The 22,293-nt window shown below is 48.4% G+C and overlaps 1 protein-coding gene across 4 annotated transcripts in view; it reads left to right on the plus strand.

Moving 5' to 3' along the window:
* RPTOR (regulatory associated protein of MTOR complex 1) overlaps positions 1-22,293 on the plus strand; it is a 333,077-nt gene that overhangs the window by 127,433 nt on the left and 183,351 nt on the right. For all 4 annotated transcript variants that reach the window (XM_072781924.1, XM_072781925.1, XM_072781923.1 and 1 more), the window contains exons 4-5: positions 9,210-9,368; positions 20,597-20,743. In XM_072781924.1, coding sequence (XP_072638025.1) covers positions 9,210-9,368; positions 20,597-20,743 — 306 coding nt within the window. The remainder of the gene's footprint in view (positions 1-9,209; positions 9,369-20,596; positions 20,744-22,293) is intronic.

Below are 22,293 nucleotides of genomic sequence, written 5' to 3' on the forward strand. Positions count from 1 at the left end.
GCTTCCTGTTTCCAGGCCCCCTGCCCTGCATTTCCTCATGTCGTCTGCACGGCTTATGAACTGGGCAGGTGCAGGATGGTTTTAGTTGTTCCAGGAGGAGGGAGTTGAGGTTTGGTTTGGTTCTCAGACTTTCCCAGGTTGAATGGCAGATAACTCACTGATCTGGAGCTGAATCTCAAGCCTTCCATCTCGAGGACCCTAACTGTAGTAGAGGGGAGGCACTCGTGGGCCCAGCGGACCCTCCCCTCTGCAGCTTCTGTCCAGCATGGAGTGGCACGGCCTGGGTGCAGAGGGAGGACGAGAGGGGACACTCACCAGAGGAGCCTTACTGAAACTGGGTGTGTGTAAAACCTGTCTGGGTGTGCGGTATGGCATCGACAGCGAGCAGCCCATGGTCAGCCCCCGAAAGTGACCGGATCTTGCTCTAGTGGGGGCTGCTATGGGGCAGTGCAGACACGTGTCTCAAGCCAGTCAGAGCCTTATCAGAGACACCACTGATCTGGGCAGACCTTGGTGGGACTTATGGGGTGGGAAACCTGAAAATACTTGTGTCAGCTTCTAAGCTCACTCTGTGAAGTAGGTGGAGCTGATTGTTAGAACCGGAGCTGGCGGAGCTTTGACAGTGCATTGTGAATCAAGAGGAGGGAGTCTTTAAAAGACCAAGAATGTGTCTTAGAGATAATTTACTAGAGTAGAGTAGTAGAGGGGAACCCTGGATTATTGAAGCAAACATGAATCTTAGTCCATTCAGATCTGTCTGCAGGCAGAGTGTAGTGAGGCATGAAGATGAGCAGCCCTTTCCCAGAGTGCTGACCGGGCAGGCGGGGAGGCCCGTTGTGTGAGCCACTCCGGCTCCTTCTGAGCAGTCATTTTAAATGAGACAGTGAATCACCTCCTGAATTCCATTTGTGTTAGCCTGGAAGATGGGCTAAAATTTCAGAGTAATATGAAAAAGAACTAGCTGGTCTGTGACTTCTGTGTTTCTGGACTTCTTCTGAAGTTCACCTTTTCTGCTTCTGAGAAACAACTGACCTCCCCTGTGCACACGCAGGCGACCAGAGCTCAGCTTGGACGGGTGCACCTCCAGGGAGTGAAGAACAGAGCCTGGCCGGGCCGGGGGTTCAGGACAATGGTGCTTTCCACCCTGACATGGGCTCCGGCTCCCTTGTTTTTGTTTTGTTTTGTTTTTGTGAGATGGTTTTAATTAGTCTAAGATCTGTCTTTTGGTGACAAGTTTGCAGAGGATACTGGTTACATCAGGTACAAAACTGCGGCTGTGTCCGTGTGTGGTGCTAAGAGCCAGCACTGCGTTGCAATCAGCTTGAGTCCCTGGGAGTGAGTCCTTCCGGGCGGTATAGACTCTCAAGGAGGGTTATTGGCTGAGACACTGCTTCTCGCCTCCTGTTTATACTTCTAGGACTCAGGTGTTCCATTTAAACTCATAAGATAAGTGGTAGCTTTCTTTTGTTTTTGTTTTTGATTTTTTTTTTAATTAAGGGATTTTGGGGGAAAGCCAATATTATAATGACATCAGGAAAAAAATGACACAGATAGCATCTTACTATGAAATAACGAAAATAGTGAAAGAAGAAAATATGCAGCCAGATTGGAACATTGGATTTGTGCTGTGTAGCAGCCTACCTGCCCTGCAGCCTTCCCACTGACAGACTAGCTCTGCGGTCCAGGCTGGGCCCTGCAAGGTTATGTTGGGAGAGCACAGCTCTCCTGCAGTCAATTTCAAGTAAATGATGTGTAAACCATTTGTTAATAAAGTCAGTGTCATTTAGGCATACACCCGTGAATGTATGGCCCCTGCTCATCTTGTGACTCTGGTGCATCCAGAGATTGGGACTCAGGGAACTTTGGAGGCTTCTGTCCTCATCAGCTTGTTGTCTGGAAGGCGAAGCAGGCCTGTATGGAGGGGGCCTGATCTCATATAGTTCACGTGGAGAAGTTGAGAAGTGGCATCTGTAGGCCAAGGAGAGCTGCAAGGAGCAGTGGGAGGAGGCAGGAGCTTGCTCTGGCTTGGTCAGGCAGACAGGGCAGCGCAGGTGGAGGAACGTGTGAGCAGAGGTCCCAAATCATGATGGGGCACCAAGTAGCCAGACCTGCAGAGGCAGGTGGGGGCGTGGGGCCAAGGGGGTGTGCGTCCTGCCCAGGCATGGCCCTGTTCCTGGGGGCAGCAAACATCCCTACTAAGGATTTGCTTTTAGACGGCAAGTGGCCTGATCATGTGCTTGGGAAGGAAAGCTCTCCCAGACTGGACAGACATGGAGTCTGGCTGGTCTGGAAGCCTGAGGACAGCTGGGGCATTTGACCCCAGATCAAGGCAGAGGCAGGACAGCCATGCTGTGAGTGACAATGCCAAAGGTACACTGAGCCAGGCCTGGAGCCCCCCGGATGGTGGGGACCTGAGAGGGAGAGCAGAGTGATGGATGGGCTTGAGGTGTGCGGTCTGGGTGACTGAGAACCACTGATGCAGAGATTAAGGTAGGGAGCCCAGAGAGTGGGCCTGTGTGGAGCAAGGCAAGGAATTCCATCGTGGGTTTGTGCTTGAAGGTGCCACCCAGGATGGTGGGGGGAAGCATGCAGTGTGAGAGAAAGGCTGAGTCACAGCCTTGCCTGAAGTTTGAGGGAGGAGGCTGGACTAGGGAGAGAGGTGAGAGACAGCAGGCGAAACAGTCTGATGGAGGAGGCAGGGGAGGAGAGCCACGTGAAGGCAGGATGAGGATTGGCTTTCAGGAGTTTGAGAGGCCGCGTGGGTCACCAGAGACCTGGCTGGTGGCAGGAACTGCCGAGCATTTGACCTTGAAGACCTGTGACTCTACAGGACAGTCTGAGAACAGCAGCGACATGTTGGAATGGCTTGAAAAGGAGAAGCTCATGACCTTATATGTGCAGAGGGCCATCCGCACACCCACATGTCTGCCCGTGTGGGGTGCTGTGCTGTTCCTCACACTGGTCCTCCAGCCAAGGGAGAGGAGTGGGACTTGGCCAGACAGCACCCACCCCACTCTTTCTGCCCAGTGTTTACTCTTTTCCTTAGTCTTTGCCACAGGGAGGATCCCCGGTAGTCCAAAAGCAGGTGCCAGGCCAGGTACGCTACTGCTCTTCTATCCCCTTGTCTCCAAGGAGCTGTCCTGAGAAAGGAAATGTCTTTTCATTACTTTTCATGCTGTTACAAACCTTGAAAGACACATACATTTGGCAGTGACAAAGTAAATCTTTCCTTCTGTCTCTTCTTGCAGACAGCGCTCCTTGGTTTTTCACACCAGACAGCTTGGCTCTTGGGAGGGTCACCTGTCTGCCTACCCAGGAGAGCCTGCTTACAGAGAGCGTCAGCTGTGTCTGCGTCTCCTGTGGTACATTAGCTGGTTGTGTCCGTGGGTGCTCACGTTGCCCCCAGCATCTGCCCTGAGCTTGTTTAGAGCCACAGGAAATCATTTGCCACAGGACCTAGTAGGTGCTGTAGCAAAAGTGCTTGCTTTAGCACTGCCCTCCATTCCCAGCAGAACTGGATTTTTCAAAATCTTAAGCAAATAGTCTGAAACTCCAGTACTATAACATAACAGCTCTTTTTGGAGAAGCTCACTGGGCTTGCAAACTCTAGTAGGATGTCTTGATTCATCATTTGTTCCTACACAGGTATTTATCGAGTGCCACCTATCTGCCAGGCATTGCACTTACCCAGTGTGGCCATAATGACCAGGGAAATTGTGATCCCTGCCTTCACGGGACTTCAGTCAGGGCAGGAGAAAGGGGAGGGAGGGCCGACAGATGGGTAACGAGTTTTGTTCCATCCAGGTTCGTAAATGCCTTAGTAGGGGAGCTCGACGTTCTAGGGGAGCGTTTGGTCTTGGGTACCTAATTCAGTTTCTGGGGCTACCAGAGAGTAAGTTCTGGAGAAATGACAGTCAACCTGATACTTGAAGAAGGAAGAGGAAATGTCCAGGCAAGACTTGGAATTGAGGATAGAGGACAAGTAGGAAGAGGGTCTGGCCGAGGGGCTAGAAGGTAGGTAAGAGCATAGACCTGAAAGATACTTGCCTGCGGTTGGAGCATAGACTCTCTGAGGTTGTAGAGACAAGGTTTTGCAAGGATTCATGGGCCATTCTACAAAGCTTGCAGGGTCAGTGGGAAGCCATCAAAGGGTTTTCAGCAAGTGAGACAGACTGAGTATTGAGGAATAGATTTGGATAGAGTAGAGTAAGACGCAGATTACTTGGGAAGTTGTGGTAATCTAAGAAATACATGGTGGTGGCGGTGGCGGCGGCGGCGGTGGTGGTGGTGGTGGTGGTGGTATTGGTAGTGCTCATGGGGATGATGATGATGATATCGGTGGTAAGGGTGGTGGTGGTGGTCACGGTGAGGATGATGGTGAGGACGGTGGTGGTGGTCATGGTGGTGGTGGTATCTGCCTTGGTTTGGCGTCGGTGGTGTGAATGGGGATGCAAAGGGCTGTAGCAAAAGTCAGTGCTTTTTGAGGGGTGGAAGCATAAAGTCCCTGAACTGCCAGCACCTGGAGCTTTCCATACGGGGCTACCACCTAGGACAGGTGTCTGTGGAACAGACCTGACCTTCCTCTCTACCCAGCATTTCCCTGGAAGTACTTGCTTCCTACTTGGGAAGAGGCAGATGGTGGAATATTTTCAAGAGGCAAAACTGGCCTGAATTCTAATGTTAGGTTTGTTCCTCCTGGACAGTCCTGAGAAAATCTCTGAGACATTTCCTTTCTTGAATCTGAGCTGGAGATATCATCCATTGCTGAGGAAGGATGGAAGGGTGGAAATAAGATCATTGGTACTCTCATGCCAGCTGGGTGAGGCGGTGGTGGTCTTCACTCGACACCACCCCCAGGAAGCAGGTGCCCACACCTGCTGCCCACACCTCCTCGCTGTCGGGTCTGCCAGGAGAGAAGACCCTGGAGCACATCCCAACTCTCCATGTTTTGGGCGCACTGGTGGCCTCACGTGACCAGGAAGGGCCTCTGTGTGTCCAGCCCCTGAAATCCGTCCTTGCATGAGGAGGGCCCCGAGAAGTATGGCTGCCCGGGGAATGCAGAAGCTGGCTGCAGCAGCACCGCTCTGGCCTCCTTAGCGCAGAAGTTTGTCAGTCTCGTTGCAGGGCCAGCAGTCATTACTGAGGCCAGGCTTCCTTCATACAGCCAAGGGGCAGCCCTGGTCTCCTGCTGCTGCGTCCTGCACACGTTCCACGCATGTGCCTGACCACGTCTTGAAGTTTGGGCTTAGAGCCAGAATGCTGGGAACCATAGGCCGTGTTTTCGAGACTGTTGTGCCGTGTCTTATGGCCGCTAAACGGTCAGAGGTCTCCCAAGGGGCTCGCTGCTTCCTCTGCCGCTCGCAGCCCTCTGACTGTGGAGCTGGATCTGGCACTGGAGTTTGAAAACCAAACCAAACATGGCGTGGTGACATTTAATTTAGTGCTTCTCATTTCAAAGCCCTTAAAAATATTAATTAATTCCCATAAGGTCCCAGGAGGCATATTATTCACATCTGTAGTGCCTTTCATGCTAGTCCATAATGGTCCTCTGTGCAGTAGGAGGGAGAGTGAAGCTAAATCATTTTTTTTGCAACCCCACAGGAGAAGACCTTGGTGGAGCCAAGGTCAGCAATAATGAATCCCTGATTGTATGGATGTCTCTGAGGAATGTCCCCTCCATGGCCTTGTGTGTGATTTGGGAGAACAGCACTCCCCTTTCGGACTAATCTCTGGAGGTAGTAGATGGTCCTCCTCTGGAGCTGGGGCTTTGCAAACCCCAGTTTATTTGCCACATGGAGGAGGGCAAACTGAGGCCAGCAGTGAGGGAGCAGCGGAAGGGAGAGAGGCGTGGGCGGCAGCGGGAGGCACTTGTCATGTGAGAAAGGCGCCTAGTAGCCTGGGACTGTGAAGTGAGTGCGGGCCTCATGGAGGGGACAGCCTGCTGTCGCTGGGAGCTGGTGTGGCCCATTCCCTTTTCGGGGTGCCTTGTCTGTGAGCAGCTCTATATGTTGGGGTTTCTGTACCTGAGGAGCAAGAAAGCCACTGTAGGAGGATTCATGAAATTAGGAGGCTCCCTGATAATCTGGGTTTGGTTTGGGGCCTTCTCTTCTAAGTCACTTTCTGATTTCACGGCATGCTTGTGCGGGGTGGTTTTGGAGGATGTGTGTCCAAGTCATCTTCATCTCTACCTAGAACTGGATTTTCATTTATCAGCCACTGACTCGTCACTGTTACCAGTGACCACTCCTCTAATCAGGAATGCTGTCCTATGTGGTCCCCCCCCCCCACTGTTTAATATGCAGAATTCCAGATGGCAGAGTGGAAAGAGCCACTATGAACAGGTAAGTGCCCCACCTAGACCCAGCGGTGTCTACAGACACACTTCATGATAACTGTGCTGAGACTCACTCATGTCACTTTAGCATCAGGTAGGATTCATCATTTCCCTCATCTCATTACTGAGTGTTGTCATCACCACCAGATCTGATCATCGCTCAGCACCTGTTGCTAGCAACCGAGCGCATTGTGAAGCTGTGGGAAGAATGTAAAGATAGAGCTAGCTGAGTGGGACACCCAAACAGTTAACCGGGTCCGTCTTTCTTGAACACACGCGAGACATAACGAACACCACATGTCAGCCAGAGAGAGGAAAGACGGTGTGTCCTGCCCGAGGGTCCAGAAAGAGCTGTGCACCAGAGCCAGGGCTTCCACAGCACAGGGTTTAGAGGCACTCTCCTCTGTGCCGAGCCCCAGCTTCACCCCAGCCATCTCCCGGCAGACCAGCCCTTCAGAGCCCCATGGGGCCCAGAGCCTCCATCAGCGTCACAGTAATGCACGCTGCCTTGCCAGTGACAAGGAGCTTGGGACAGCTCACACACATGTGAGTGTTCTCTCCAGCCTCCTCTGTGGCACCCTTATATTACGGGTAGGGCTCTGGCCCGTTTGTAGGAGACACGGGGAGGCAAGGCCACGTCACTAGACCCTGACCTGCCGCCTCGGCACAGGCTTCTAGAACTGTCCTATGGAAGGACCGGGTGCTCCCCTTCAGTTAGTTTGCAGAAAATGTGGGTAGGGAATCTGGAAAAACTTAATTTTGAATTTCACCATCGTAAAGCTTCCATTTGGTACGTCCACTGATAATGCTCGGATGGCAAGATGCAACCTGTCACCAACAGTGTGCGGTCGCTGATAGCAGATGCTCCTGTGTGCGGTGGGCCCCGTTTCCCTGCTGGTTCTTCATGTCCCACTCTGCATTTTCTTTTGAAAGGCCAGGATATCCTTTGTCCTCGGAAGCATGGGTGGCCTTTGGGCCTTCTGACTGTTCACTGTCTCTGCTTGTCACCCACCAGGCCAGCCACTGCTCAGCAGGCAGCGCCAGCACCAAGCCCCTTGTGGGCACTGATGGCCCCGGCACAGCTCGGCCGTTGTGCATGCTCCTCGCTCTTGCCACTGCTTTCTTCAAGTGACATCATGATTATACTGTGTTTATTTTTTATCTAGCCTTTTATTATTTTTTAAAAGATTTTATTTACTTATTCATGAGAGACACAGAGAGGCAGAGGGAGAAGCAGGCTCCCTGAGGGGGTCGATACAGGACTCGATCCCAGGACCCCGGGATTACACCCTGAGCCAAAGGCAGATGTTCAACCACTGAGCTACCCAGGTGCAGCTTTTATCTAGCTTTTTAAAGAAAGTTTTAAAAGTTCATCCAGGTAATAAACATGTACATTATTTAAAAAAAATTAGAACATAATCCGCACCTAAAGACAAACCCTTTTAGCTGTGTTTCTCTAGTAGATGTGGCTCTATTTTAACAGAATATGTTTATGTCACTTTTTGATTTATCAATTTGGGGCATTTTTATTGATTTCCTGGTGTGGCTTCAGTACTTCTATACGTGTCACTTCCACTGCATCATCCATGATGATTATAGATTTACTTTTCTGGTTATTTTTACTGGGAACCTACCTCTGAAGCAAATATAGATTCCTCTGATGAGCCCCACGTGCCCCTCACCTGGCAGCCTGGCCTCCGTGCACGGCTGCCCTCCGTGCTCAGGTCAGCTGGAAGCCAGAACAGGTTTTGATGAAATAAAATCAGGAAGCCAGGAAACATGTGTTTGGGTCTGTGGACCTTGTGGGGTGGCCACGTCCCTGGACCTCCCCATTTCAATGAGACAGGTCCTAGAGGAGGTGTGGGGGTGGAGGAAGGCTGAGCCCTCATGGCCTTCCTTGTTTACTCTGTCCCTTCTTGCATGGCTGTGTCTCCACGTGAACTTCTGTAGCAGGTGCTCTGGTGCATCAGAAAGCATGTAGTTACATTTATGAGCAACACACTGGATTTGTCAGTTAACTCAGGGAGAACAGACCTCTTAAGAATGTTGGTGCGAGGGCACCCAGCTGGCTCACTGGTTTGTGCAACCCTTGGTCTTGGGGCCATGAGTTCAGGTGCCACGTTGGGTGTAGAGCTTACTTAAGGAAAGAATGTTGATGTACATACCTGGATGGGAACATCTTTCCATTTTGAAGTCTCCTTTGCATTTTCTGGGAGATTTTTTTAAATTTTTCCATGTCTGGATGTTTTATGCTCTGTGTTACATTCACTCCTGTGTCCTTAATCTCTGTTGCTTAAGAAATGGGTATTCTTCTGTTTACATCCTCTAACCACTTACTGTCCGTGTGCATACAGACTGTTGATATTTCTAAGGTAGTTCTGGGTCCTGCTTCTTCAGTGAATCCTTCCATCTGTCGGCAGGAGTCCAGGCAGGAGCCGGTGGGGCAGAGCCAGGCCAGCGTGGTGACGCAGAGGGGGCTGGTGGCTTCCTTCCTCTGGCTGGCATGGGACTGCGCTCCCCACATTTAAACAAATTATCTTTTCCACACTCCAGAGGGTTTCTTCCAGAGGATTCAGTGTTTCTGAGAAAAACTTTTGTTATCACAGTGGTGGTACCTCTTGCTCAGTGTGGCCGTGTGGCAGGCTTCACTCATTCATCTCATGTGATCTTCTCTAGGAATATTTGTTGGATGGATGAATTTCCACAGCCACCTCTGAAGGAGTCATTATCCCAGGTTTAGAGATGGAGAAATTCGGGGTCACTTGTCCAGGGTCACACAGCTGTTCAGCGCAAACTCAGAGTGAGGAATGGGGTACATATTCCAGGTAGTCCCATGAATCCACGGTGAGTTTCTTAATTTCTTCTCCCGCAACAGGCCCGGTACAAGCAGAGCCTTGACCCCACTGTGGACGAAGTGAAGAAGCTTTGTACATCCTTACGCCGAAATGCCAAGGAGGAGCGGGTTCTCTTCCACTACAACGGCCACGGGGTGCCCAGGCCAACCGTGAACGGGGAGATCTGGGTCTTCAACAAGGTAGGTGCACCATCAAACGTTCGTGTGAACCCAACCCACTTCTCTTGCTGCCTAAAGATGTGTCAGTGTTGGTGGTTGACCGCAGGCCCCGTTTGCCCATGGCTGCGTTGCTGTGCACTCCGCTTCTGCAGACCCCAGTGCAGTGAGGCTGGATAGGTGCAATGGGCCAGCAGTGAGGCAGGGAGTCATGGGATCACCGCCCACTCAGCGATGGGGGCTGGGAACAGGCAGGCGGGCTGTTTCTGGCACCAACATGGCCGGGGAACGACTGCCTGGAGGCCGCTGTGTGGTGCTGGTGGTGTGTTTTTCCTGCCGGAGGCAGGACTTGCTCACGCTTCTGCTGTGTGTGTCGCCCAGTGATCAGGTTTCTCAGTTCAGTTAGTCTTTCTTTGAGAATCAGCGATTTCCCGAGAGAAGAAAATGGTGCAGATTCCAGCGAGCTGGCACAGGCCGCCTGCAGACGCAGCCTGGGCTCTGCCCCCACCATGGCCACGCTGCCGGCCGCCCGCAGCTCCTTTACCCAAGATGGTGGGTGGACGCCAGGGGTCGGCCACCCCCTCCCGCCGTCTTCTGGGCCGTGCGTGGTAAGTCCCTCTCGTACCCGGTGTGCAAGGCGGTGCCTGGAGGTGTGCAGCATTTGGTGCCACGTAACCGCCAGCCGGGTGAGAAGATGCACCTTGGGAGCCCCTGGGCCCACAGAACAGTCTCCCTCTTCCCTGCCAGGGTCACCAGCACAGCAGATTCCAGTATAGCGTTACTTTCCTTCCTTTATGGCATCTCCACTTTCGTGTGGCTGTCCAGGCGTGTTGGGGGTCAGGTGCTTTCTGTTGATGGGGTTGGGATCCTTCTGTGCCTGCTGCACCCGCTCCCTATTCTGCACTGAAGACCGGTCCCTGCGACTTTGGTGCCTCTGCCTCCCCTCAGCCCCACTGCCGGGTGTGGGGACGTCTGAGGAGCTGCTTGGTGCCTCCTGTGCAGGCGCATGTCCAGGTGGTTCCCGTTGTTCTGTCCTAAACTGCCGTTTTTGTCCCCAGCCCTGTGGTCAGGACTTGCTTTTTCTGCCCACTGTGGGGGGTAACACAGGTCTCCCCAGTGGCCGTGACATTGAGCACCTTCTGATCTGTTGTTGGCTGTCTAGGCTTCCTCATCTTGAAGTCACACTCTCCATTTTTCACTTGGGTTGGTGTGTCATCTTCTTATGGATTTCAGAGAATTCTTTGTATTCTGGACAGCAACACTTTATCATTTTTATGAGTTACAAGTGTCCGCTTTTAATTTATGGCTTGGTTTCTTGGTTTGTTTCTGTTCTCTTAATGGCGCCCCTAGCGGACCGGAGTTCTTCATTTTCACGTGGTCATCCCGGTCAGTCTTCCTTTGTGGGGTGGACATTTTGTATCCTCTTTAAGAAGATTTCCCTTGTGCCATCTTGGAGAAAGGTATTCCACTTTGTTCTTCCAAAAGGATTGTATTTTTGTCTATTACATTTAGGTCTTTAACCTACCTGAAATGGATTTTGTACATACTGTTAGGTAGGGTTCATACTGTGTTTTTTATCCCTCATGTAACGGACACCTACCTGTTCTGTTCCCGTCTAATGCCAACTCTGAACAAAATCCGATTTCTACAGTGCGTGGGCCTGTTTCTGAGCACTGTATTCTGTTCCGTGGCTCTGCCTCTGTGTGCCAGGAACCTGTGTTAACGAGTATTGGTTTCCAGTGAGTCTTCGTATTCAGGAAAGCAAGTTCCTCTTTTTTGTTCTTCAGTTCTTCTTGGCTGTTCTTGGATCTTCCAGTAAAGTAGTAACTCAGGGGCACCTGGTGTCTCAGTCGGTGAAGCATCTGCCCTTGGCTCAGGTCATGATCTTAAGGGTCCTGGGATAGAGTCCTGCATCGGGCTCCCTGCTCAGTGGATGCTTCTCTCTCTGCCCCTGCTCATGTTTGTGCTCGCTTGCTCTCTCTCTCTCTCGCCCCCACGTCAAATAAATAAGTAAAATCTTAAAAAAAAAATAATTAGTGAATCAACTTGTAAACCAGTTAATTAATGGTGGGGAAGATTCAGCATCTTTATAACGTTCAGTCTACAAAACTATGCTCTTTTTAAATATCTGTCAATAGTATTTCAGAATTTCAAAAGCACGGAGCCCAACGTGGGGCTTGATCACACAAACCATGAGATCATGACCTGAGCCCAAAGCAAGAGCCAGATGCTTTAACTGATTGTGCCACCCAGTCCCTCCCTTATTTTTTTAGTTTTTATTTAAATATTTTATTTATTTATTTTAGAATGGATGGGGGTGGGGAGTGGGGGAAAGAAGGAGAAGGAGAATCCCAAGCAGACTCGGTGCTGAGCACAGAGCCGACACAGGGCTTGATCCCATGACCCTGAGATCACAACCTGAGCAGAATCCAAGTCAAACACTTAACCCCACTGAGCCCCCCAGGCATCCCTATTCATGGGTCTTTAAAAAAAATTATCATTATCAATAGACTTTAGTTTTTGGAGCAGTTTTAGTTATAGAAACATTGGGAGGTACTGAGTGTCCCATGCACTCTGTCCCTCCCCCACCCTCACTGGCATCGGCACAGGCGCTTGCCATACTTCCTGATCAGTACTGTTCCGTGTGGACCTGCTCTTGCGCTGCACACTCTGTGGGTTTTGTCAGATGCCAGATGCATATGACACCATCACGGTGTCATATGGGGCACTTTGACTGCCCTGAGATCCTGTGCTCTCCCCTTTATCGCTCTAGACCTCCCTCCCCTGCCCCCCCAGCAGCCAGGGACACTCACAGTCTCTGCAGTTGTGGCTTTCCCAGAGTGCCACAAAGTTGGCTGGGATCCTACAGTCTGTGGCCCTTCTCACATTGTCTTTTTTTCAGCCAGGGGTACACATTTAAGGTTCCCTCCTGTGTTTTTGTGTCTTGATGACTTACTTCTTTGCCACTGAGTAACACTTCATTGTCTGGATGGACCCCTATTGGGGGACATCTTGGTTGCTTCTGGGTTTTTGGCTATTGTGAATAATGCTGTTATAACGTTTTGTGTTTAGGTTTTTGGATAGACATAAGGTTTATCTAATTTGGGTAACTACTAGGAGTGCATTGCTAGATCAGATGATATGTGTAGCTTTCTAAGCAACTGCCAAACTGTCCTCCAAAAGGGCCATGTCAGTTTGCCTTCCCAGCAGCAATGAATGTGAGTTCCCAGTGCTCTCCATCCTGCTAAGCATTTGTTGTGGCTAGTGTTTGGATTTTAGCCCTTCTAATTAGGTGCGCAGTGGTGTCTCATTGTTGTTTTAATTTGCAATTCCTTAATGACATATGATGTGGAGTATCTTTTCATCTACTTATTGGCCATCTGTGTACCGTCTTTGGTTAGGGTGTCCACGTCCATATCTTTGCCTCCCTTTTTTTTTTTTTTTAAGTAGGCTCCACACTCAGCATGGAGCCCAATGTGGGACCTAAATTCACGACCTGAAGATCAAGGCCTGAGGTGAGATCAAAAGTCAGATACTCAGCCAACTGAGCCACCCAGGTGCCCCTCTTTTGTCCACTTCTACATATGGTTGTTTTCATACTTTTAGAAGGAATTCTTTTTATATTTTAGATGAATGGCCTTTATCAGTGTGTATTCTGTAAATACTTCCTCGCAGTGTAGGACTTGAGTTTTCATTCATTCAGTAGTGTGCACTGACTCTTTGATGAGTCCAGACCAGTTATTCTCTAGAATGCCCCACATTCTAAGTTAATTTATTTTTTTATAAGATTATATCTGGCTGGATTAAAGGCAAGACCAAACGCCATGCCATCCACAGGGATGCACTATAAATACAAAGATAAAGGTTGGATCCAAGAGAGGGTTCATGCAACTACTAGTTGTAAGAGAGCTAGGGTGGCCCTGGTCCTAATCAGAAAATGGACTTTGAGACATGAGTGTTGCCAGAGGTGAAAGAAGGACATTTCATTTTCATTTTTTTAAAAGATTTTATTTATTTATTTATTCATGAGAGACACAGAGACAGAGAGGCAGAGACACGGGCAGAGGAAGAAGCAGGCTCCATGCAGAGAGCCCGATGTGTGGGCCTCGATCCCGGGACCCCAGGATCCCACCCTGCGCCAAGGGTGGTGCTAAACCGCTGAGCCACCCAGGCTGCCCAAGAGAGACATTTCAGAATGATGAGTGGTCAGGTCACCAGAAGGACATAAACCATCCTGAATGTATATGTGCCTGATAGAGTTCAGAGTACACAGAGAACAATTGCTAGAACCAAAGCAGGAAAGCAGCAAATCCACGATTCTAGTTGGAGCTTTGAATAACCATTGATCAGTAATCAATAAGTTATAACTGACATTAAAATTACAGGTAAGATTGATAATTAAAAACCCACAAAGAAAACTGCAGACATAGTATGTTATTTCTAAAAAAAATTCAGTTACTAATATAAAAGATTGGCACCACAGACCTCTGTCCAAGCACTGGAAAATATGCACGTTCTCCGGTACAGGTGCCATCCAGGAGAAGGGCCATGGGCCACATCACACACATCTCCTTAAAGGTCTAGAGGATGGATATCATCAGAGTAGATTCTCTGATCACAGAATCTGGAATTGTAGAATATCTGGAAAATCTTCAGATATTTGGAAGTTGAATGACGTGTCAAAAAAGATATCACAAAGGAAAGTAAAGATAATTTGAACTAAACAATGAGAATAAGACTTGCCAAGATTTGCTGGACACAGTTACCGCCATGCTTGCTTGGTGATGTATACCCTTAAATCTTTATACAAAAAGGCAGAAAGGTTTGAAATTAAAATCTCAATTTCTACCTTAAGCTAGAAAATGATGGGCCCACTAAACTTAAAGTAAATTGAAAGAATGAAGTAACAGCACAAATCAGTAAAACTGAGGACAGGCAGTGGAGAGAGCTGGCACTAACATTTTTTTTCTAGCTGATGCGTCTCTAGGTAGACAGATCAAGAGGAATAGAGAAGACACGATCCACATTTGGAAATGAAAGGGCGGACATCACCACACATCCTGTAGACATAGAGAAGATGAGGACAGATTCGTATTTTATTCCAATAGATTTAACAACTTAGATGGGAAATGCCTTTAAAACATACAACTTACCCAAAGTGACCCACAGTGAAATAGAAAACCTGAGTAGCCCTGTATCAATCAGAGACATTAAATTCGTAGTTAAAAGTTTTACAGGGGATCTCTGGGTGGCGCAGCGGTTTGGCACCTGCCTTTGGCCCAGGGCGTGATCCTGGAGACCCGGGATCGAATTCCACGTCAGGCTCCTGGTGCATGGAGCCTGCTTCTCCCTCTGCCTATGTCTCTGCCTCTCTTTCTCTCTCTCTCTCTCTGTATGACTATCATTAAAAAAAAAAAAAAAAAAAAAAGTCTTACAGGTTGACTCCTAGATGAGTGGATATTTTTCTTTAAATATCATCTTACCAGCAAACTGTTTTCTGACCAGTGTATATAAACTGTTAAAGCATATATGGCAAAAAGGGCATTTGGGAAGTGTTCTTCACAGAGCATGAGGGGCACAGGTGGTGCCAGAACTGAAGAGTGAGTATCCCTTATGCATGGTGGTTTGAGAACTACTCCTCTATAAATCTGCTTCTCAAATAGGATAAGACATCTGAGACTTGGTTAAGGTTTTATATCTTAGCATCAAGGGAATCATATTTTTTTAAGAAACTTTCAAGCTTTTCTAAAGAAATAGGCCCAAGGTTTCCAGTACTTCTGAAGAAATAGATTCTTTACTGATGGTCTTCCTTCAGCTCTTGCAGAGAAACACCAAGTCCTAGAAATCTTCAGAAAAGTCAAGTTTACAACAAAATTAGCAGCTTTTTTTTTTTTTTTACTCTTCTGCACTCTCAATATGGATAAAGTAGCAATTATAACAAATGATTAATAGGATCTGGCACAAATGTTGCTCTTTAAAATTGCAAGTATATGTTTTTGATAATTGTGCATTTAAAAACCTCTATGATCCATCTTTCAACAGGATCAATAATGAACTGTATATAAAGCAGAATGAGAACAAGAATGTCACTATGTGTTAGAGAATTGGTTTTCAAAACCAATAAATTCTATTATTTAAGTGATATTTATTTAGAATTGTTCATGGATTAACTAGTTCTTTAACTGTAATAAAGGCAGAGCAGGAGTCAACAAAGCTGTGAGCCTTCAGCCTTCAGGGTTTTGAGGGGCTGAGGGTTTGCCTGTGGCTCACACTCTGGAGTTGTTGACAGCCACATGTAGGCCACCAGGCCTGCTCTTTACGCCTGACATTTCTGGGCCTTCAGCTGCTGCCTACTGGGTGATGTGTTCAGAGAACACCCTTTGGAAAGAAGATGAATCTGCTATGCCCCCTCCTTGGCCAATGGCCGCACTTAAACAGCTCTGCGGTGCTGGGCACGCAGGGTGATGTGTGAGGTCAGAGGGAAGCAGCTGCCTCGGGTCGCTGTCCAGGAGGCCCTTGGGAGGAGGCTGTGAGCGCAGCTGCAACGTCTGACTCACACTTGAAGGTTTCTGGCAGAAGTTGCACTCGAGTCTTCTCAGAAATGGGGAGGTACTTCTTCAGAGGTGCGCCACTTTCCCCAGCAACCAAGTGCCGCAAGCCCCCCTCGTCCTTGTGCCACCGCCCCTGAACTTGACCCAGTCCTGAAAGATGGGCTCATGAAGCAAGGGGACCCTTTTTTTTCTTGATCTTTAATATAACCTGACATATGAAGTGGGTTGTAATGAATAAATTATCTAAAACCTATTTCAGTTTTTTTTTTTGTTTGAAATGAAACCATGGCCTTGAGTATTTTTTTTTTTTTTTTTTTTTTTTAAGAGAAAGGAGAAATGCTTGGGTTGAGGAATTCCCTGAACTTGTAGCTTTGCCAGGAGAAACCAAACCTCTACATGAAGGGCCCTGGGTATCCGGGTGGCCTCCTGCGCACAGAGGGGCCTCGCACTCGTCCAGCCTGCACAGGTGGTTCCACCATGATGATGTGGGACAGAGCAACAGCTGTGCACTGGACGTTGGTTCTGTTCTCTGCTCCTGGCTCCGCAGGCCCGTTCGCAGGCTGTGATTCTGGCCTGAAGCCTGACAAATGCCCAGGGTCTTTCTGAGATGGGAAATGAGATCTACCTGCACTGTTCTAGTAAGAATTAGTTCTCAAAGCTCATTTTCCTCCATGGTATAATAGAGCTGATTTTGTATTTCCCAGCAGGCACAGATTTCCACACTTCTGCGACCTCACTAACCTGAGCACGCAGCTGCAGTTGTAGATGAGATCGCCTCTTGTAAGAGGCAAGGTTCTCACCAGGGCAGAGTCTCCCTTGGGGCGCATTGGTGATGTCCAGAAACCTTCTTGATCTGCAGCCGGGCGGGGATGCTGCCAAACATCACACGGTGCCTGGATCCACCCCCACACCCAGTGATTGGCCCAGATGCCCCTAGTGCCAGGCTGAGAGGGTGCAGGGAGGGTGCTGGGGAGTGGATACAGAGAGGGGCTCTCTTCCCCACCATGCCCAAGAGGCCCCGTCCACTTCCGGCTCTGCCTGGTGGAGTGCTTGCCGAAGGCTTCAGGCTTGTGCGAGTAATAGTGCCTGCTTGTTCTAAAATAGTAGATGAACGTAGAAGTATATACAGTAAACCCTGGAGGCCATCCTTTCCCTCCTTCCTTTAAGTAGTTTGGTACATTTTGTCTTTTTAGAAAGTACAAGTAATTTTTGTTGTAAAAGATTCCAAGAGAGCAGAAGTATAAAGGTAACACAACTCTACCCCGAAACACACACCTTTACCTGCCCAGCCATTGCTAGTTCGATGCTTATCCCTTTGGTACCATTTATGTGACTTGTTTGTTGGACAGATGCTTCTCATTACGTGCGGACGAGCAGAGCCCAGGTGCCAGGCTCATGTGCTTCACACACACAGCCTTCTCCTTTTCTTCCCTAAAATGATGTCATTGTCTGTGCAGTGTTCTCAGATGTGCGCTTTTTAAATCATAATAAGCCTTGGATGTCTTTCCATGTCTACATGTAACAAGCCCAGTTTTTTTAGGGCTGCGTGGTGTTCCATGATGTGGCTGTATGGACACTCCTTTCCTTAATGGTCCTTCATGTGGGCAGTGCAAGGATCCAGGATAGGCTGTGATGGTCCATGAAGGCCGTTGGGGCCTTGCTGTGGCCACATCGGGATGTGGGCCCCAGACCCCTTCCGTCCAACACTCCCCTTATATCCCTCTGCTCTTGTCCTCTGCTTGATTGGAGATGTCTCACCATGTCCACATCCCACAGGGGAAAGAAGAAGGAAGAGCTGAGCAGGAGGGTGGCACTGATAGTTTGGACACATCGCTTCTGATCAGGTCCCGTTGGCCAGAGTTTGGCTGTGAGATCAGATTGAGGTACAGAGGAAGCTGGGAAATGTGCTTAGTGAGAACTTGCATTGGTGAAGAAGAGGGAGAAAAGAGAGGCCAGCCGTCTCTTCCACGGTGGCATCTAGATAGCTGACAGGTTTTTACCAGCAGGAGTATCGTACATCCTCGTACATACATTTCCGTGTGTACATGCAAGTATTTCTGTAGGATGGACATCTAGAAGTCAAAGGGATGTACATTTTATTTTTTTATTTTTTATTTTATTTTATTTTATTTATGATAGTCACACACACACACACACACACACAGAGAGAGAGAGAGGCAGAGACACAGGCAGAGGGAGAAGCAGGCTCCATGCACCGGGAGCCCGACGTGGGATTCGATCCCGGGTCTCCAGGATCACACCCTGGGCCAAAGGCAGGCGCCAAACCTCTGCGCCACCCAGGGATCCCGGGATGTACATTTTAAAATGTGTCCATGCTACCAAATTGCCTTCTAGAAGAGCTTCTTGGGACACCTGGGTTGGGTGCCTCAGCTGGTTGAGCATCTGACTCTTGATTTCAGCTCAGGTCATGATATCAGGGTCATGAGATCAAGCCCCATGTTGGGCTCCATGCCGGGGAGTCTCCTTGAGATTCTCTCTCCTTCTGTCCCCCCCCCCCCAAAAAAAATAATAAAAATTAAAAAGCTTCCTTATTACACACCTACCAACTGGTGCTTTGTTGAACACATCCTGGTCCATCCATCCTCTGTATTTCTTTACACCGTTCTGGATAGATGATTCTCATTGATTCATCGATAGCCTGAAATTCTTCATAATCCTTCATCATTCCTGCTGCTCTGAGAGTTGCATGTTTGTATTTCCTGCCAGTTTGTGTGTTTCGTATTGTTGGTCTGAGCACACATACACTCTAAAACTATATCACGTGTGTTATACCCACTTTGTTCCTGAATTGCTTATCATCGGTGTGTGTTTTGTCAGAATTACATAATTTTTGTGTTATTATATTTCTCTTTAGGTCTTTTAAGTTTTGTGAATTAAGAGGACTTTCTTGTACCAAAATAAAGATCTTTTATTCTGTTTTATATTTAGTTTTAAAATCTATCCTGATTTGATTTTTTTTTTATATGTAGAATCCCAGATAGCAGGATTGAATGACTAGATTTTACAGTGTCATGTACTGAATTGTTGTTCTTTCTTCACTGAGTTAAAATGCCACCTTCATTATAATTATATATGTAGGTCTATTTCTGGATGTTCTCTTCTGTTTTGGTTTTTTTGTCTCGCCCTCCCTAATACCATCCTGTAATTACTGTGGATTTATAGTATACTTAATATCCGGTAGTGTGGGTCCCTACTCATTATTCTTTATTTAAAAATGGACATGTGGTTTTGGAGGGGTTATTTTTTTTTTGCGCAGTCCTCGTGCATTTCTCTTCTGCACTAACTTTAGAATCAGCTTGTCAAATTGCATTAAAGAAAACTCTTGCTGGTACTTCGGGCGTGTGTTGACTTCATAAACTCCGTAGGGGAGCATTGACATCTGGAGAATCCTTCGGTGAGAGTGCTCACGGACAGCATTTCCAAGTGTTCTCTTCCGTAGTGCGGCGATGACCAGCCAGGCACAGGAGGAGGCAGGTCAGCCAGGCGAAGCGGCACAGTGTCAGCAGAGTGGGGTCCCTCTTGGGGTACAGGTGTCTGCTCCCTGATGTGCACATACCTGTGTGTCCGGACGTTGCCTCATCCTGTCTAGGTTGACTTAGATCAGGTGCTTTGCTGTGCGTTTCCAGAAAGCCTCTGCCGGCCACCCCATCAGTCACAGCCTTCCCTTGTTCTCTGCCCTGTTTTCCTGCCGCGTTCACACAGTCCTTGTGGCAACACCAGAGGCAGTGTTTGTGGCTCAGCCGTGAGAAACACAGTCACCTTCACTGCAAGCATACAGAGTTGATTCCCGCCAGCCTCCCAGGCACACCGGCAGTGCAAGGAAGGGTAAATGGGGGTGGTGTTCTGTGCAGAAGGGTTGCTTCAGACCGTCGCCTCTGAGTGAGGATTGCCATCATTTCTTTAGTGAGGTGAGGAACATCCTACTCTATGTTCACCAGTCATCACTCAAGAGAGTTTTTGAGGACTGAACAGTACAGTGTGTCCAGAAAAATATTTCACTTAATGGATTCACATTAATAAGTTTCTGTTCTGTGGTTTGAAAAAATCAGATTGCCAAATCCACTTGTATCGCTTAAGTGTGATTTTTAAGTCATCTGGAGGATTAAGTGCTTATGGATATCTCTGGAGTAGAAGACACAGCAGGGAAAATATGCAAATCTAGGGGCCTTGGCAGCTCCTCAGGGCATCTCCCTGGCTAGCAAGGTGCATGGCATGTTCTTGAAGCATGCAGAAGTCACTGAGGAAGATGATGAGCAGGGAAGTGGTGTGCATGCACGTCCTTTAAGTGTGTAAGAGGAGGCTGTGGTTCCCGGGGTGGAGGAAGGAGTAAGGTAAATGATGAAGCCCTGGTGGGAGGACACACAGAAGGAAACCTCACTGTAGGAAGGGGCCCGTATTCCCTGGACACCTCCAGCTGCTGGACCCGGCAGCAGCTGCTGAGGGGCTCCGGGGCTGGGTGTCGGACTGTGGCTGCCATGCAGCACTCAGACGTCTGGGTACAGGGCGGGCACACGATGGAGGGCTTAGTCTGCCCTCTATGACGTACCAGGGGTACAGGCAGTGAGTCAGCCCTCCAAGCCGCCAGGCCCTGGGTGTCACACCTTCCTTGTTGTGCAGCTGCTGGTCGGCCATCCTGTCCAGGAGGCATAGCTCACACGTGCACTGTATTTTGTTTTCCAGAACTACACTCAGTACATCCCTCTGTCTATATATGACCTGCAGACGTGGATGGGCAGCCCATCAATCTTCGTCTACGACTGCTCCAATGCCGGCTTGATCGTCAAGTCCTTCAAACAGTTCGCCCTGCAGAGGGAGCAGGAGCTTGAGGTGAGGCACTCGCGCCCCCACCCTGAGCTTCCACTGGTTTCCTCCAGGCTGGGGTTGGGGGGCGACCCCCTTCATTCTCAGAGCACTCAGAGCACCATGGAACATTTGGTGCCACAGCTTGGGAGGTATTCGGCTCGAGCTTCGGGGCATATCTTTACGTCTCATTTTACTTCATGTCATTTGATCTGAATAGAAATTAAGTGATGACATTAACAGAGTTGACTTGTGCTCCAGTGGTTTCTGCCCATGATAAGTGTTAATAAAGCAGACACATTGTAGGAGAAATGGACCCGTATCTGGGCAGAGCCATTCAGTTGTACATCTTAGTTGTTGTGTGTGTGTGTGTGTGTGTGTGTGTGTGTGTGTGTGTGTGTGAGAGAGAGAGAGAGAATGAGAGAGAGAGAGAGAGAGAATGAGAAACACCCTGCTAAGCTAGATACAGAAAACGAACGCAAATGTTTGCCGTCGGTCACTTCTGTTTTAGGAGCTGGAGAGCCTGTGCCGCGCTCGGCTCATGATGAGGCATTTCACTTGGTTGTTTTAGTTAATATTTGATGTTTGAACCAAACAGTGAATTCTGAAGAGAAATCGTAGAGGCATTTTCAGTTAAGAGACCTCCATCCTGTGGTCTGCACGAGAGTGTGGGAATAAAATATTCTGTAGCCTCGAGGGGGTCATGAATCCCGATTGGTGCTAGTGCGGGAAGTTCTCAGTTCCGGAACAGAAATGGTCCCAAGCACATGGTTCCTCAAGCCTTTTTGGGTCTATTCAATTTTAATGTATTGTTGTGCTTTTCATGTTTCATCAGAGGATGTGCCTGAAATAATCAGCAATAAAATTAGAAATTCTATTTGGTAGAACTTGAAATTAACATGTCATGCAGTTTAATATTTTATATTTATAAATTAAATCCCTAATGCAGAACATTGCATAAGAGTGACTGAGAAATACAGTGCCCTCTATCCTTGGAAATGGAACCCCGCTCCACAAGGCATGATTTTTGTACTCTGTAATAGGAGGGGAAGTCTGTGTCTTGTACCATTCGATTATTACCTTGCTTTTAGGCATTTCATGCACGTTAACCCAAGGGACAGGTTATCTAATGAGCACTAAAGACTCAGAGCACCTAGAGGTGATTTGCTTTTCCTCACATCAACTAATAAATATTTCAAAAAAGATTTTTTTTATATATAAAATATGTTATGTAAATGAAGATGGCAAAGAATGCTGCCTGATTTTCATCCCAATTCATGAGCTTCAGGGTAGTGAAGGAGACCGTACATCCGCCTCCGCAGATCACAGCACCCCACCTTGCACCCCACCGAAGGCGGGCGCTTCCTGGGTGTGGGCCTGAGCGCCAACTGCCTTGCACATGCAGGTTTGCTCCATCACTACCTTGTGGTCTCTGCATGTCGCCAAGCCTTACTCAGCCTCAGAAAACTGTTCATTTTGGTGAGCGCAACAGAAAAGATTTCCATGCATCTTTTTTTGGGGGAAAAATGTTTAATTGACTAATTCTTCATGGGGGAGAGCAAAAGAGAAATACGTTA

The sequence above is a fragment of the Canis lupus genome, chromosome 16, assembly GCF_048164855.1.
Source record: "Canis lupus baileyi chromosome 16, mCanLup2.hap1, whole genome shotgun sequence".
Classification (NCBI taxonomy): Eukaryota; Metazoa; Chordata; class Mammalia; order Carnivora; family Canidae; genus Canis; species Canis lupus.